We start from the raw sequence: 13661 nt of genomic DNA, 5'->3' as shown, positions 1-13661 counted from the left end.
AATGATATATATTGGTATGATATATGCGGTATCAAAATTTTTAATATTTTTTTTTCACTTCTAAATATGCAAACCTAGGCGATAAAGAGTGAAGGATACCGGTTGGAACCCACGCGAAGTAGCGGCATCAACCCATATTCTCTATTTGATCACTATATATCTTGATAGAATTCATCAACTCTCAAAGGATAAGCAAGAATATTCCCCTTATCATTATTGACAATTATTCCTTCATCTTTTTTTTTCCCAGCTTCTATCCTTTATGTCGACATAAAGCCGCCAAGAACATATTCACTTACTTGTGCAATATTTAACCCCATGAATTCACCATTCTTTCATAACCAACCTAGCTAACTAACAATAATGTCTCCTCCTCCTCCGGCGGCGCCATCAAATCTGGCTGGCGACATCGAGACGTTGGGCTACGTGAACAGCATGGTGGAGGCCTTCCGGGCCTTCGACGCCGACGACGACGGCTTGATTAACCGCGACGAGCTGAAAGGCATCATGGCGTCGTTGGGCAACAGCGCCAGCGCGTCTGAGGTGGCGGAGATGATGAAGCAGGGGGACGCGGACGGCGATGGGTTCCTGAGCTTGGAGGAATTCTTGGAACTGAACACCGCGGAGCTGGAGCTGGGGGACCTGGCGGGGCTGCTGCAGACGGCTGCGGCTGCGTGGGACGATGATGACGACGAGGGAGAGGTGACGGCGGCGGAGCTGTACCAGCTGCTGCTGGGCGGAGCCACCATGCAGGACTGCGTGGACATCATATCCAGCTTGGACGTCGATGGGGATGGAGCGGCCGACGTTGAGGATATCAAGATCATAGCGCAAGCCTTCCTCGACTAAATATACAGTGGATCCGAAGAACAATAAACCCTAATTAGTATTTACATACATGGAACTTATTCAAATATATAACTCTGAATGCAGTTATCAGAGACAGTCCGTACGTGTAGAATAAAAGTGATATCTACGTGGCTCATGTTCTTTTAAAAGCCAAGAAGGTTGAGGATGAGAAACTTAAATCCAACTGCTGCTTTAATGACGCGCGTATATGATTGAATATGTTAAAAAAGAGACAATGAAATTTGATTACAAACTTATATATATAGTTATATTCCTAAGGAATTTATCAAATATATTTGAATATAAAGAGCTTTTTCTAAATGAAGAGAAAAAAAATGATAAATCCAAATTTTTCATTGGTCATTAGGGTAAATCGGAAAGCGCATGAGATGATCAGCCTAGAAGTCTAGCATCCTTTGATTGAGTTGCCCATTTAGAGGAAAAATTTCTATAAATACGTCATACCTAGAGATCGAACCGCGGATGTCTGAGCGACAACTTGGATGTCCTATCGCGACCATAGCTACAGGGACAAAATGAAGAGGCTTATTTAGTTTGTGTGACCTTATACTTAATTTGCCAAATTTCTAATCGGTTTATATACAGGCTTATTGGATAAGCATTAATCTCCACAAGTAGAAGTGTGATAATATGTTGTTTCTTCGACATCCAAGTGAAAGTTTTATTTCTCATAAAGAACACAAATCTTCTAGTATTCTTTCTATCATCCATATCTCCACCCTAATTACTGTCGCTATATCCTTCAAGTTTGAAATAGTTGGATGTTGAATAAAGCAATCCAAAATTTGTCGTACCTTTGATATAACGCAAAATTCTTTTAGCGATCTTAAGGTGGGTGGTAGTTGGAGCTTCCATGTAGCGGCTAACAAGTTCAACAGTATAAAGGATATCAGGATTTGTGCACGTCAAGCATCGTAAATTTCCAACCAAGCTCTTGAAAAATGTTGGATCAACTTTGTCTCCTTCATCGTACTTTGGTATCTTGACTCCACATTCTACTAGAGTATTTATGGGCATACTGTTATCCATCTTAAACTTCTTTAATATCTCTCTTGTATAACTTTTTTGTAAAATAAAGATTTCATCTTCCCTTTGGTTCACTTTGATACCTAGATAGTATGTCATGAGCCCAATATCAGTCATCTCAAACTCCTTAGTCATCACTTCTTTGAATTCTCCAAACATACTTGGATTGCTTCATGTGAAAATCAAGTCATTAACATATAAACATACAATCAAACATCTTTATCATTATTCTAAATGTATAGTGCATATTCATAAGCACATTTGATGAAGTCTTTCTCTTGCAAGTACCTGTCTATCCGGCTATTCGATGCCTTTGGTGCTTGTTTTAGCTCGTAGAGAGTCTTCTTTAATTTTAAAACTCTATTTTCTTGTCCTTTGACTTCATAACCTGATGGCTGCGGAATATAGACTTCTTCTTCGAGAATTCTATTTAAATACAAGCGTGAAGCGCGATGAAGCGCCGAGTCCAAGCTTCAAGATTTATAAGCTTAAGCGAGCTTAGGACAATTTTAAGCATAAAAAAGTGTTTTTTATTTTTAAATAAAATTTAATTATCTTAAACAAATAAATAGATCAAATAATACTTAAACATGATAAATTTAAGGTTCATGCATAAATTTCTCACATTTTTAGAAAGATAAAAGTCACAAAGTTTATAATATCCATTAGTTTTCAGTTTTCACAATAAAAGAACATAAAAAACTAGATATTATCTAATTCCTTGTCTAATTCTAATTCAATCTCCTCGTGTTCTTTCATCTCATCTTCCTTATTATCCGATACAAACTCGTTTTCATCAGGGCTCCCCTATAATATTAGCATTAGTGTCTCTTGTTGGCTGTAAAGTGTCAATCTCTACCTCAACTTCATCATCACAACCCTCAACTATCCAAGATTGTGCCTTGTGTTGGGACCGAAATGTAGCTAGAGGGGGGGGTGAATAGCTCGTCGCATGCGCGTGTGCTTGTTGCTTGTTTCTTCAAGGATGTGCAGCGGAAATACAAAGAAACAAATATATACAATGCTAACAAATGGATTTTACTTGGTATCCACCTCACAAGAGGTGACTAGTCCAAGGATCCACGCACACACACACACCTCCACTAATAAACACTCATTTTTGGTAACTACCAAAGGCGGAGAAGCCCTACAAGACTCTCAATACAGAAAGAAAGGAAAGGGAACAAAAGTATAAGCAAAACTTACAATGAATACAAGAAACCTTAACCCTAGCTTTCTTCTTCTTGCTTTTGATCCGTCTCTTGATTTGGAAGAACCTCCAAGAACCTTCAAGAACTGGTGATCTGGAGTTTAGAGAGAGATATGGAGTTGCTGTCGAGGATATGAGATGAATCGGTGAAGCGCTACCGAAGGAATCGAACGCCTGCGGCTTTTATTGACGCCAATGGTCGGATCCCGATAGATTGGATTGCTCCCAATCGATCGGCAAGGCTTTGGATCGATCCAGAGCACCTCTGTGCTCTCAGGAAATGCCTGGATTGATCAACGGATCGATCCAAGGCTTATTGCGACAAATCGTAGCTTCCCAATCGATCGACTGATCGATTGGGGCCTCTGGATCGATCGGCTGATCGATCCAGCAGGCTTCTGTGCCCTCGCGACTGCCTCCCAATCGATCCACTGATCGATTGGGACGAAGGCTTCTCGCGGGGACTCTTCAATTGATCGGCCGATCGATTGGGCTCCAGCCAATCGATCGGTTGATCGATCCTGTAAAATACCGAAAATAGGCGAATATTAATAAGGGAATTTTCTGAAATTTTTAGAAATTTTTCGGGAATTTTTCAGAGTTCGTATGGACGAGTTTACGGGGATAAAAACAGGGCCCCGAGAAAGCCTGCTTTGGCTACCCCATTTAAATGAGGAAAAGTTAATTTTTCTTAATTCCTTTTTCTATTTTCTTTTCCTTGTTTTATTTGTTCTCTTCCTCACCGAACCCACACACCCGCGCCTTCTCTTCTCCTCGCGTGTCCTAACCGGCGCCGCGGTAGTTCCCTTCTCGCAATTTAAGCCGTGGTCGAGGGTTGCATCTCCTTCTTCTTCCCTTTCCTCACCGAGCCTTTTTCCCCCTCGAACTCACTGTCTCCTCCGCCCGAAACCAGGCCGCCTGACCTCGCGCGCACGCCCTCACCCCTCTGCCGCCGGCGACGAGAGCCCCGATTCCTCTCATCTGGCCGACGCGACGTCGACCCCCGATCCGCCGGCATCCGAGCCCTAGAGTCGCTGTCGTCGCCACAGATTTGCCACCGCTGTGCCCTAGCTAGCCGCCGGCGACCCCCCTTGTGCCCTAGCCTCTCTACTCATCCGTCTCCTTCTTTGAGACGCCAGCCGATTGCCAGCCCCTCTTCTGTGCTCTGTGCCCTAGCATCCCGCTGACACCTCGCCGGAGTTTCTTCTCCTCGGTACTAGCCGCTGAGCCCTTTGCCAATTTACACCTCACGCGATTTCCTCTTCTCCGACACCCTGTGCCCTAGCGCCGGCGCATCTCTGTTGGTGTTTGTTTCCGGCCAGGAGCAGGGTATCAGTGCCCTAGTTTTGGGTTCACAGCCGCTGCCGCACCCCTGCACAGTGCCGACAGCTACTGGTCTTTCCGATCTTAGGTGCCACCTCTACACGAGTTGGGCTTCATCCAGGGGCAAAGGTTTGTGCCCTAGTTTGTTCTTCACTGTGGTCCTTTCCTTGTCGTTATCGGGCTCTAGTTGTGATTTATCTGGGATTGTTGCTAATTTAGGGATATTGATTTGGTGGACAACAGTTTGACCAGGGCAGAGAAGTTGATTCCAGCAGCAAGAATGACTGTGGAACTTGAGGTAAGGTTTAGGGTTTTGATCTTCATGGTAAATGATTGCTAGTTATGTTAGCAATAATTGTTAACTTAGGTTTAGAATTTATCTAATGGTGTAATTAGGGTTAAAGAAGCTAACCCTAGATGGTCGGTGGATTAGGAATTTGTTTAGCTATTTGTTTATAATTAACTTAGATAAACTGTATGATTTACTACAGGACTGTAACGCGAGATGAGTATCTCGACGTTGGAATTGGACCGGATATGATCCTTTCTTATTGGAGGCGGGTACTTTGACTTTATGTCTTTTGATATGCATAATAATATTTTTTTAACATATAGCAATGATTATGTTTCTCATTTGCTTCGATTGATCACTACCTGACCTGTTACATGCTTGCTTGTTTATTTATTTTGCACATCATGCTAGTGTATACCTGATTATGCCTATTTATAGAGGTAGTGACACAACCATATTTGTAATACCCCGGTTCTGAGATTCTGGTTAAGTATGACTTAAAAGGTTAGATGGTACTATCCATATCACCAAGGTGCACCTTCCTTTTCGGAAGCCCAAACTTAAGAACTCCAAAGTTAAGCGTGCTTGGCTTGGAAAAATCTTAGGATGGGTGACCTCCTGGGAAGTTTCCCAGGGTGTGTGCGAGTGAGGACAAAACACGCTGAAAGGACCTTCGGTGATTTGTGGAGCTAGTCGTCAACCCGATGGACAATTATGGGTAGCGTTCCCGGTTCGGTCTGGGTGGGGCCGCCCGGGCTGGGGCGTTACAGATGGTATCAGAGCGACCTTGCGACCGTGAGTGCGCCTGTGGTAGGAGCACCCAGGGCACCACCTAGCGAGGGAGATTCTGGGATTTGTTTGTGGTGTGATTTGTGGTTACACAACGAGGACGTTGTGTCTTTAAGTGGGGGTGATTGTAATACCCCGGTTCTGAGATTCTGGTTAAGTATGACTTAAAAGGTTATATGGTACTATCCATATCACCAAGGTGCACCTTCCTTTTCGGAAGCCCAAACTTAAGAACTCCAAAGTTAAGCGTGCTTGGCTTGGAGAAATCTTAGGATGGGTGACCTCCTGGGAAGTTTCCCAGGGTGTGTGCGAGTGAGGACAAAGCACGCTGAAAGGACCTTCGGTGATTTGTGGAGCTAGTCGTCAACCCGATAGACAATTATGGGTAGCGTTCCCGGTTCGGTCTGGGTGGGGCCGCCCGGGCTGGGGCGTTACAATATTATTTATCATGTTCAAGATCTAGGGTTTTGATATCTTATCTGGTCTGTGTACTTTGATTTGATTCACTTCCCGATGGTACACATTTTACATGTATATGGATTATTGCTATGCTACTCAGTATTTTACCATGTTTAGTATCATACACTATTCGCATGATTGCATGTTGTGCGATAGTTTGCTCCATTATTGTTGAGCACATCGCCAGTTTCATCACTGTCGGTGCTCCGTTGGTCCGCTCATGGGTAGCGTGACGCAACGTGGTAACACGTCAGTTTGGCTCTGTTCGGTGCTCCGTTGGTCCGCTCATGGGTAGTGTGACGCAGCGTGATAGCATGTCAGGGATCCCTCCCCGTTATGGTGTACCGAGAGATGAGAGCATTGCGCTCCCCCATTTATGATTTGGGGTAGGAGTATGTGTGTACTCCGATAGCATCCCGTTCGCTCAGTCACTCATCAGGGGCAGTGATGCCAGAGTGCACGGTTGTCACAGCCCTACTCACTCGGTCTCTCCATTGTGTGTGAGATGGCTGACTAGCGTCAGGGGTGACCATGTCATTTGCATCATATGCATGATGCATTTATTGCTTGTGTTTGTTGCATTTACTTGCTGCATTTATATGGATGCATATGATTGACATGCATACAGGATTATGACACTCTCGGTCTTACGACCCTGTTATCCTTATACCTTGGTCCTGGTTAGTACAGTTTTCTCCTGTATTCCTCAGTTGCATTTATCTTTCTTGTATCAGGAGACTGTACGCATGATTAGTGTTAGTTGTTATATTCTTTATTATGCATATCAGTTGTTACCCGCTGAGTGTTGGACTCACACGCTCCTCCATTGTTATTTTCAGGTTGATGCTGTCCAGAGAATTCCAGTCGCTAGTCCCCTGCAGTCCACGAGGATGTTTATTTGTCTTTTGGTGTTTTTTACTAGACTATGTTGAGACTTGTTTTATTTTGATACACTTGGATCTTATATGGACATTATCGATGAGTTTTTATTTGGATTTGTTTTACTACATGCCTGCTTGGACGACAAAAGAGGTAAGTTGATCTTATCGTCGGATTTGAGCTTTATGAGTGTAGTGGAGTAGGAATATGTTTTGAGCTTTATAGGTGTAGTTGAGTAGAGTTATTTTTGAGTCATATTATCACTGTTACAGTTTGTTAAATTATTAACTGCGTGGGTGATTGTTTATATTATTGTTATTGTTCCGGCCGTGTTGGCCGAGGTATATGTGGCCTAGAGGGCGATGTAGAAAGTTTCAGATTGCCCGCCGTACAGGGGAGATGCTGTCGAAATTTATTCGGACAGGGACTCCTCAGGGGCGTGACAGATCCAGCTGTTGGTTTTTGCCCAAAACCAAGTCCCAAGCCCCTCAAACCAACATCCGGTCAACCTTGACCTATTGTTACATTATGCATAGCATCTGGTCACCCTTGACCTGCTAGGACTCCCTCACCAAGTGTCTGGTCAATCCCTTTGACCCACTTGGACTTTTCTCCTCGTGCCAAGTATCCGGTCAATCCCTTGACCTACTTGGACTTTCACCAGATGTCTGGTCAACCTTGACCCATCTGGATTTTCCCCGTGCCTGGCTTCACTCACCAGGACTTCCAACTACCTAGCTTCACTCACTAGGACTTTCACCTGGCTTCACTCACAAGGATTTTCTCACTGCCTAGCTTCACTCACTAGGACTTTCCATCTGTCTGGCTTCACTCACCAGGACTTTCACTTGACTTCAATTACCAAGATTTCCAATTGTCTAGCTTCACTCACTAGGACTTCTCATATGCCTGACTTCACTCACTAGAACTTCCCAACTGCTTAGCTTCACTCACTAGGACTTTCACCTGGCTTCACTCACCAGGATTTTCTCACTGCCTAACATTCCAGTTAGGACTTTCCCATGCAAGTATCCGGTCAACCTTGACCTACTTGACTCTTCTACAACCAAACTGATTAAGCCCTGATCAGTGGAGAATTGCACCAAACAATCTTCCCAAATGAACAACTGCACCTGCACTTGTCCATATCATCGAAGTCTTGTATTGTCAAACATCGAAACCCAAACCAAGACTCAAGCTTGGTCAACCAGGTCAACCTTGACCTGAGGGATATTGCACCAACAATCTCTCCCCTTTTGATGTTTGACAATACCTCATTTAAGTTAGGCTAATTCCTATAGCCTCAACTTCCTTCATGCCACTAGGTAATGAAGGCGTAAGTTAAACCCTACATTCTCCCACTAAGAAGGCAAACTCCCTCTTAGATAATGAAGGTCTAACTTAAACCCTACATGATATTGCACCAACACCTTGCTACCATCACGTGCAAGTAAAATCTCTAATTTATCCTTGCCCTTCTTCTTGTTCATTAATCTTGCATTAAATTGGACATAAACTAGATTATTCATCCTTGTAACATCTAGTCTATTCCTTTTCTTGGTGTGTATCTAGATAAGAAAAAAATAAAAAAAAAGTTAAGAATAATTTATAAATTATTATACAACTATCAAATTAAAATACAACAAAAGAATAAACAATATTTTACCCCTTCAAAGACACTCCAATTCCTTTCATAGCCGGATGAACTAGTAGTTAAGCCAAGGATCCTCTTTGCCATCACTTTTTAAATTTGGTGTCTCATTGCCATAGAAATCCCACCAACTTACTGGAAAATATTGAAAAATAAAAAAAGAGACAAAATATGATAACAATAATATATTAATATGATAGGAAATCAAGAATAATGTCAACATACCTGGATTGTAATTTTGATCATTAATATGACATCCACTTAATTATTGCTAGTTTCTTCCCAAAAGCACCTTCTTTTTGAGTGTACTTTGGCAATTCAATATTTATCACATGATGTTGCATTTGAGTTTCGGAAAAGAACTTTTCAACACAAACAATCATATTGTTTGTTATCAAAGGATCATCTTTTATACTTTGATTCTTGAAGAAGTAATATGAATTCAAAAGATAAGCTGTGGTATGAAGCGGACCATGCATCAAGACGATCCTTGCTTTGGGAATCAATAATGTTTAAAATCGTCAAATAATCATTTTCTTCCTTGAATATTTTTCGAATTTCCTCTTTTGCATTCAATATCTCTCCATACACAAAATCCATGGATGGTTTCTCCTCTCCATCAACAAGTGTAAGAACTTTTACCAATGGAGTGAATATCCGCAAGCACAAATCCATCGAGTTCCAAAAATCATTTGGAACAACAATATCAAAAGCCTTTTTCCCCTTTTTACTCCTAGACCATTTAGTGTTATCCCATTCATTGCTAGTCATCATATTTCTCAACTCTTGCTTCTTGTCTAGCAAACTTTGTAATGTTAGGAAAGAGCTTGCAAATCTAGTGACTCCTGGCCTAACTATCTCACTTTTTGTAAACTTTCTCATCAATGCCAAAGTTTTGTGTTGTGCATAAATGAAAATAGTGAAAGAATTTGCCTTTTTGATCACTCCATTAAACATAGGAAGTTTAGAAATTCCTTCAAGCATAAGATTTATTGTGTGAGTGGCGCATGATATCCAAAATATATTGGGTCTTTCTAATGCTAACAGTTTTGTGGCTGCCATATTATTTGAAGCATTGTCACTCACAGTTTGAATCACGTTTTGAGGCCCAACCTCAATAATACATGCATTAATATAATCAAATATGTATTGGGCAGTGTGAGCATCATTTGAAACTTCCTTCGATAAAATAAAAGTGGTACCCAACTTACAATTCACACATAAATTCATGATGCTTCTTCTTTTCCCATCACTCCAAGCATCTGTCATAATAGAACAACCATTATTTTTCTATTATTTTTCTTGCTTTTTTAGAGTTTCTTTTGTTCTCTCTACCTCTCCTTTTAAAAGTGGCTCTCGTAATTGGTATTGAGAAGGAGGGATATAACTTGGACCATATTGTCCTAAAGCCTCAACAAATCTTTTAAAACTATCATGCTCAATTGCATGGAAAGGAAATCCAACTTCATATACCCATCTTGCCAAATATTGATGGACTTCAAGTAATCTTTTCTTAGCAATTGCATCATTAATATTTTGTTGCCTCATTTTCTTTCTTGCACTCATAGAAGCATCATCTACTTTAATTGACTTTGCAAATTGGTCAACGAGTCCTACATTGATGGACCTTTTCTTGCTTTCTTTCTCAATGATAGCTATTTCATCATCTTCCTCCTCACGAGAATTCAAAGTCATAACCACGTCATTCATTATCTTAGATTGATTCAATACCTTCTCTAGCTTTTTAGACTTGTTGTCCTCAAGTGTCGAACAACATTTTTCTTTTTGTTCTTCGGTTGCCCTCCCACATGATTTCACACATTTTCCTTTGATTCCCGAAATATGAATTTTGTGCCTATATATTCCACCTTTTGTAACTTTACCACACAAAATACATTTAACAGAGTTAGGATTTTTTAGATCTATAAACATAATCATCTCCCATCCAAGACTCTTTTTTCAATTCACTGTCTTTAGAATTAGAGATAGATGCCATCGAAGAATCATTTTGTTCCATTGATCCCTGCGAAATACAAGTCCAATTGACCATATGCTCACAATCCAAATTTCTCCAAATAAAAGATAATTAACACGAATTAAAATTAAAGTACATAAAAAAATACTTCATTAACATCACAATAATTAATACAAAAAGAAATTTTCGAATTGATAAAACTTGTAAGGCAAAAATAATACTCTGCTCATTGAACTAGGAGTAGATTAAAGGTAAATAATTGGTGAATGAGAGACTCAAAAAAATTCCTAGCAAAATTTTGCAATCATTTATAGGATCATGTACCAGAAAACAAAATCTTAATTCTTAACAAAAGACATGCATTTAATATGACAAAAAGAAATAGAGCAAATATCTACTAGAAGCCCTTTGTTGGTTGCTTCAACAAAAAAGGATCGCATGATCTAGATTTGTCCTAATAATTGGTAAAACCAGATATGACCATGAATTCTAAAACTTTGTTAGGTGATTGCAGTTTATTTCGTCTGAAAAAATTCCACCCTCATGCTTGCAATAATATGCCTAAAATTCACAGCCTCAAAGAACCTATAATTAGCAAGAACAACAAAACATTATGACTTCTTTGTACCATGAGGGAATACCTATAGCTTATCCAGATCCAAATGAGGAATTAGTTCTTCAAGGCAGAGCCCTAACTGGAACTCAAATTAGATTTACTGGATTCTAGAACATCCATCTCAAGCTCACCTCTTACCCTTTTTTGGAATTTCCAAATTTAAAAACAAGTTCTCTATGAAAATACACATTGAATCACATATCATAGAGTGACGAGCGAATCGAAATCTGCTTTCGAACGAGAGGTCGATCGATGAAATTTCAATAAAACGCCAACGAGACTGACCATGTAGAGAAGCAGGGAATGGATAGGAAACAAGAAGACAAGACTTGATAGAACCCGTCGTCCCTGTCTCCATCGCCCTTGCCGCTGTCACTGCCACCCCATTGCCGATTCATTTGCAAAATTTGAAGTCGGTGGCAAGTTGTAATACTTTCCGATTGCTTTCTCTAGGTTTTCTCGATGGCAAGCAGATAGGGGGTTTATGACAGATTATGGATTTTCTCTCAAGAGTTGAGAGACGTTGCGTCTCTTCGTTTTCTCTAAATGTTTTTCCTTATATTCTTTAAAAATTTACAAATCAATTAAAATTATAAATGAAAAATCGCGCTTAAGCGCTATTAAGCACTCTTAATCATGCTTAATTCGGTCAAACATACTTTGACCGCTTTTTCCCCGTTTCGCCTAAAGCGAAGCTTTGCTTCCTCGTTTCATGCTTTAGCGCGCTTAGTCGGCGCTTAATGACGCCTTTTAGAACACGGAATAAAGCTAAGAAGATTACAACGCAAACTTAATTAAATAAAAATGATGATTATGGAGGTGGAGACCATCTTTAACAAAAATCAATAGTTTAAGTACGAAAACGAGTTATATGGGGGAATTTAGAAAGAATAGAAAGTAAAGAAAATTTACAAGTCTAGTTGCCGATTGAGTTTAGAAATCATGAGCACAATACATCAGCACGGCAGAACAGGAGCACTTTCAAGAAGAGTAACCAAATTTTTTACTGCGTGAACAAATGCCTCGAGCCACCTTTTATAGAACCCAGTCAAATTTGACTTGGCACTATTTCAGTTGATTGGAAGTCTTTCGATCGTCTGGAAGATGCTGACGTGATTATAAATTTTATTATCGATAACGCCTCCACGGACTTCAGTTGTCTGGATTTTTTCCGAGCACTTGGAGCTGGGTCAAATGCCTATCTTGACGGGCCTCCTTCGGATCGCTAGATCATGTTGTTGCCGGTCACCTTGAAGCATTCTAGTCACTCGGTCGTCTGGACGTCGAGGTCGCCCTGCTCCTAGCTCCGTTCACTTGAAAACATTTTACTTCATCAGTCGAGACTTATCCTCATCCAGTCGCTCGGAACTCCATCTGATCACTTTGAACCGTTGAGTAGCTCCCTGCATAATAAAGCTTAATGAGTAAAAAAGATAGTATTATCAGTAAGCTCATTTAGCTAGAAGTTCAGTTTCCAGCTGACCCGTCTAAATTTATTGTTAAGACTTCAACTCCTAATTGACTTTTTTGAACTTTCTTCACCCAGTTCTCAACTTAGTCCACCTTACTTGGTTCCCAACCATATCTTCCTTACCTAGTCCCACTAGGTCTTCCTTGTCAATTCCCAACCGGATCTTCCTTGCCTCGTCTCACTGGGTCCTCCTTGCTTGATTCCCATACTAGGTCCTCCTTATTTGGTTCCCGACCAAGTCTTTCTTACTTAGTCTCATTAGGTCTTCTTTATCTGATTCCCAAACTAGGTTTTCCTTGTTTGATTTTCAACCAAGACTTAGTCATTGTCCAGTTCCCAATCAGGATTTCACCCCTTGTTGAATTACTTACACATACAAACTAGACAAATTACAAAATAAACTAACTTTAAACTTATTCATATATTAGAACATTAATTCAATGCGTTGCTCCCATCACTACAGTTTCTCCGCTTGCTTCCAGATGATATCTAGTAAGGAGAAAACTAGTGGATTATTGCTATGATAGTAGGTTCTGGAGTAGAAATCGGGGATTTCAAACCATATAAATTGATTTGTGTTTGTTCTTATTCTTGTATTTGGTTCTGTTATTCTTTCCACCAAGTACTAATTTTCTGGCGCCTTAATGTATTTTGCTAAATATATAAGATGATATAACTTTTGCTTTACCTGTTAGCAAGAGATAATTTTACTTGAACTCGAAGACATTGGAACTAAACAAAACACATATTAAAAACATTATCTTTGAGGGATAACTGATGTGAGATTATTTTATCTGAGCAAGTCAAAGATGGAATTGATTAGATAAGTAGATTTTAGATATGTATCTGATCCACACAAAGCTCAATCACAGATCAGTTATGTGTTTACACATGGTGACAAGTATATCATGGTGTTTAGCGAAGCAAATTTTAGCAACTACATTCTCAAACCATGCAAGTGTCGCCTCTAATAGCATGAAATATAAAATAAAACTCATAGTGATCTTCTGAGAAGATCTTGATTTCCGCTTGATGTCGAAAGAATGATCACGAATGAAACCGGAAAGCCCATCAAATTTTACGAGCCAAATTCCTCTCAA

At 40.3% G+C, this 13661-nt stretch overlaps 3 protein-coding genes and 1 long non-coding RNA gene across 4 annotated transcripts; 2 read left to right on the top strand and 2 right to left on the bottom strand.

The window, feature by feature from the left end:
- The first annotated feature begins 363 nt into the window (after positions 1-363).
- On the top strand, positions 364-849 carry LOC121972867 (probable calcium-binding protein CML29). Its single transcript, XM_042524488.1, has one exon. It carries the CDS (start codon positions 364-366, stop codon positions 847-849), a length of 486 nt encoding a protein of 161 aa, XP_042380422.1.
- Positions 850-1590: 741 nt separating this feature from the next.
- LOC121972866 (uncharacterized mitochondrial protein AtMg00810-like) lies at positions 1591-2031 on the bottom strand. The gene has a single exon (XM_042524487.1). It carries the CDS (start codon positions 2029-2031, stop codon positions 1591-1593), a length of 441 nt encoding a protein of 146 aa, XP_042380421.1.
- A 1811-nt stretch (positions 2032-3842) lies between these two features.
- LOC121973740 lies at positions 3843-4987 on the top strand. The gene is made up of 3 exons (XR_006109734.1): positions 3843-4558; positions 4649-4727; positions 4921-4987. It is a non-coding gene; the product is annotated as an uncharacterized LOC121973740 (long non-coding RNA).
- Positions 4988-8901: 3914 nt separating this feature from the next.
- On the bottom strand, positions 8902-10194 carry LOC121972865. The gene is made up of 2 exons (XM_042524486.1): positions 9835-10194; positions 8902-9678 (listed from the first exon to the last, which is right to left on the bottom strand). Exons 1-2 carry the CDS (start codon positions 10192-10194, stop codon positions 8902-8904), a joined length of 1137 nt encoding a protein of 378 aa, XP_042380420.1.
- Positions 10195-13661: the final 3467 nt, after the last annotated feature.

This window comes from Zingiber officinale, chromosome 4A (genome assembly GCF_018446385.1).
Source record: "Zingiber officinale cultivar Zhangliang chromosome 4A, Zo_v1.1, whole genome shotgun sequence".
Taxonomy (NCBI): Eukaryota; Viridiplantae; Streptophyta; class Magnoliopsida; order Zingiberales; family Zingiberaceae; genus Zingiber; species Zingiber officinale.
Note: the sequence above shows the minus strand (reverse complement) of the source record. Positions and strands in the feature narration are given on the sequence as shown.

What these genes read in the sequence shown, in the direction of transcription:
- LOC121972867 (XM_042524488.1), top strand. Translation starts at nt 364, where the DNA reads ATGTCTCCTCCTCCTCCGGCGGCGCCATCAAATCTGGCTGGCGACATC.
- LOC121972866 (XM_042524487.1), bottom strand. Translation starts at nt 2,031, where the DNA reads ATGACTAAGGAGTTTGAGATGACTGATATTGGGCTCATGACATACTAT.
- LOC121972865 (XM_042524486.1), bottom strand. Translation starts at nt 10,194, where the DNA reads ATGACTTTGAATTCTCGTGAGGAGGAAGATGATGAAATAGCTATCATT. An exon ending in AGCCACTTTTAAAAGGAGAG is followed by an intron (nt 9,679 to 9,834) that starts GTAGAGAGAACA and finishes ATTTTATCGAAG; the next exon opens with GAAGTTTCAAATGATGCTCA.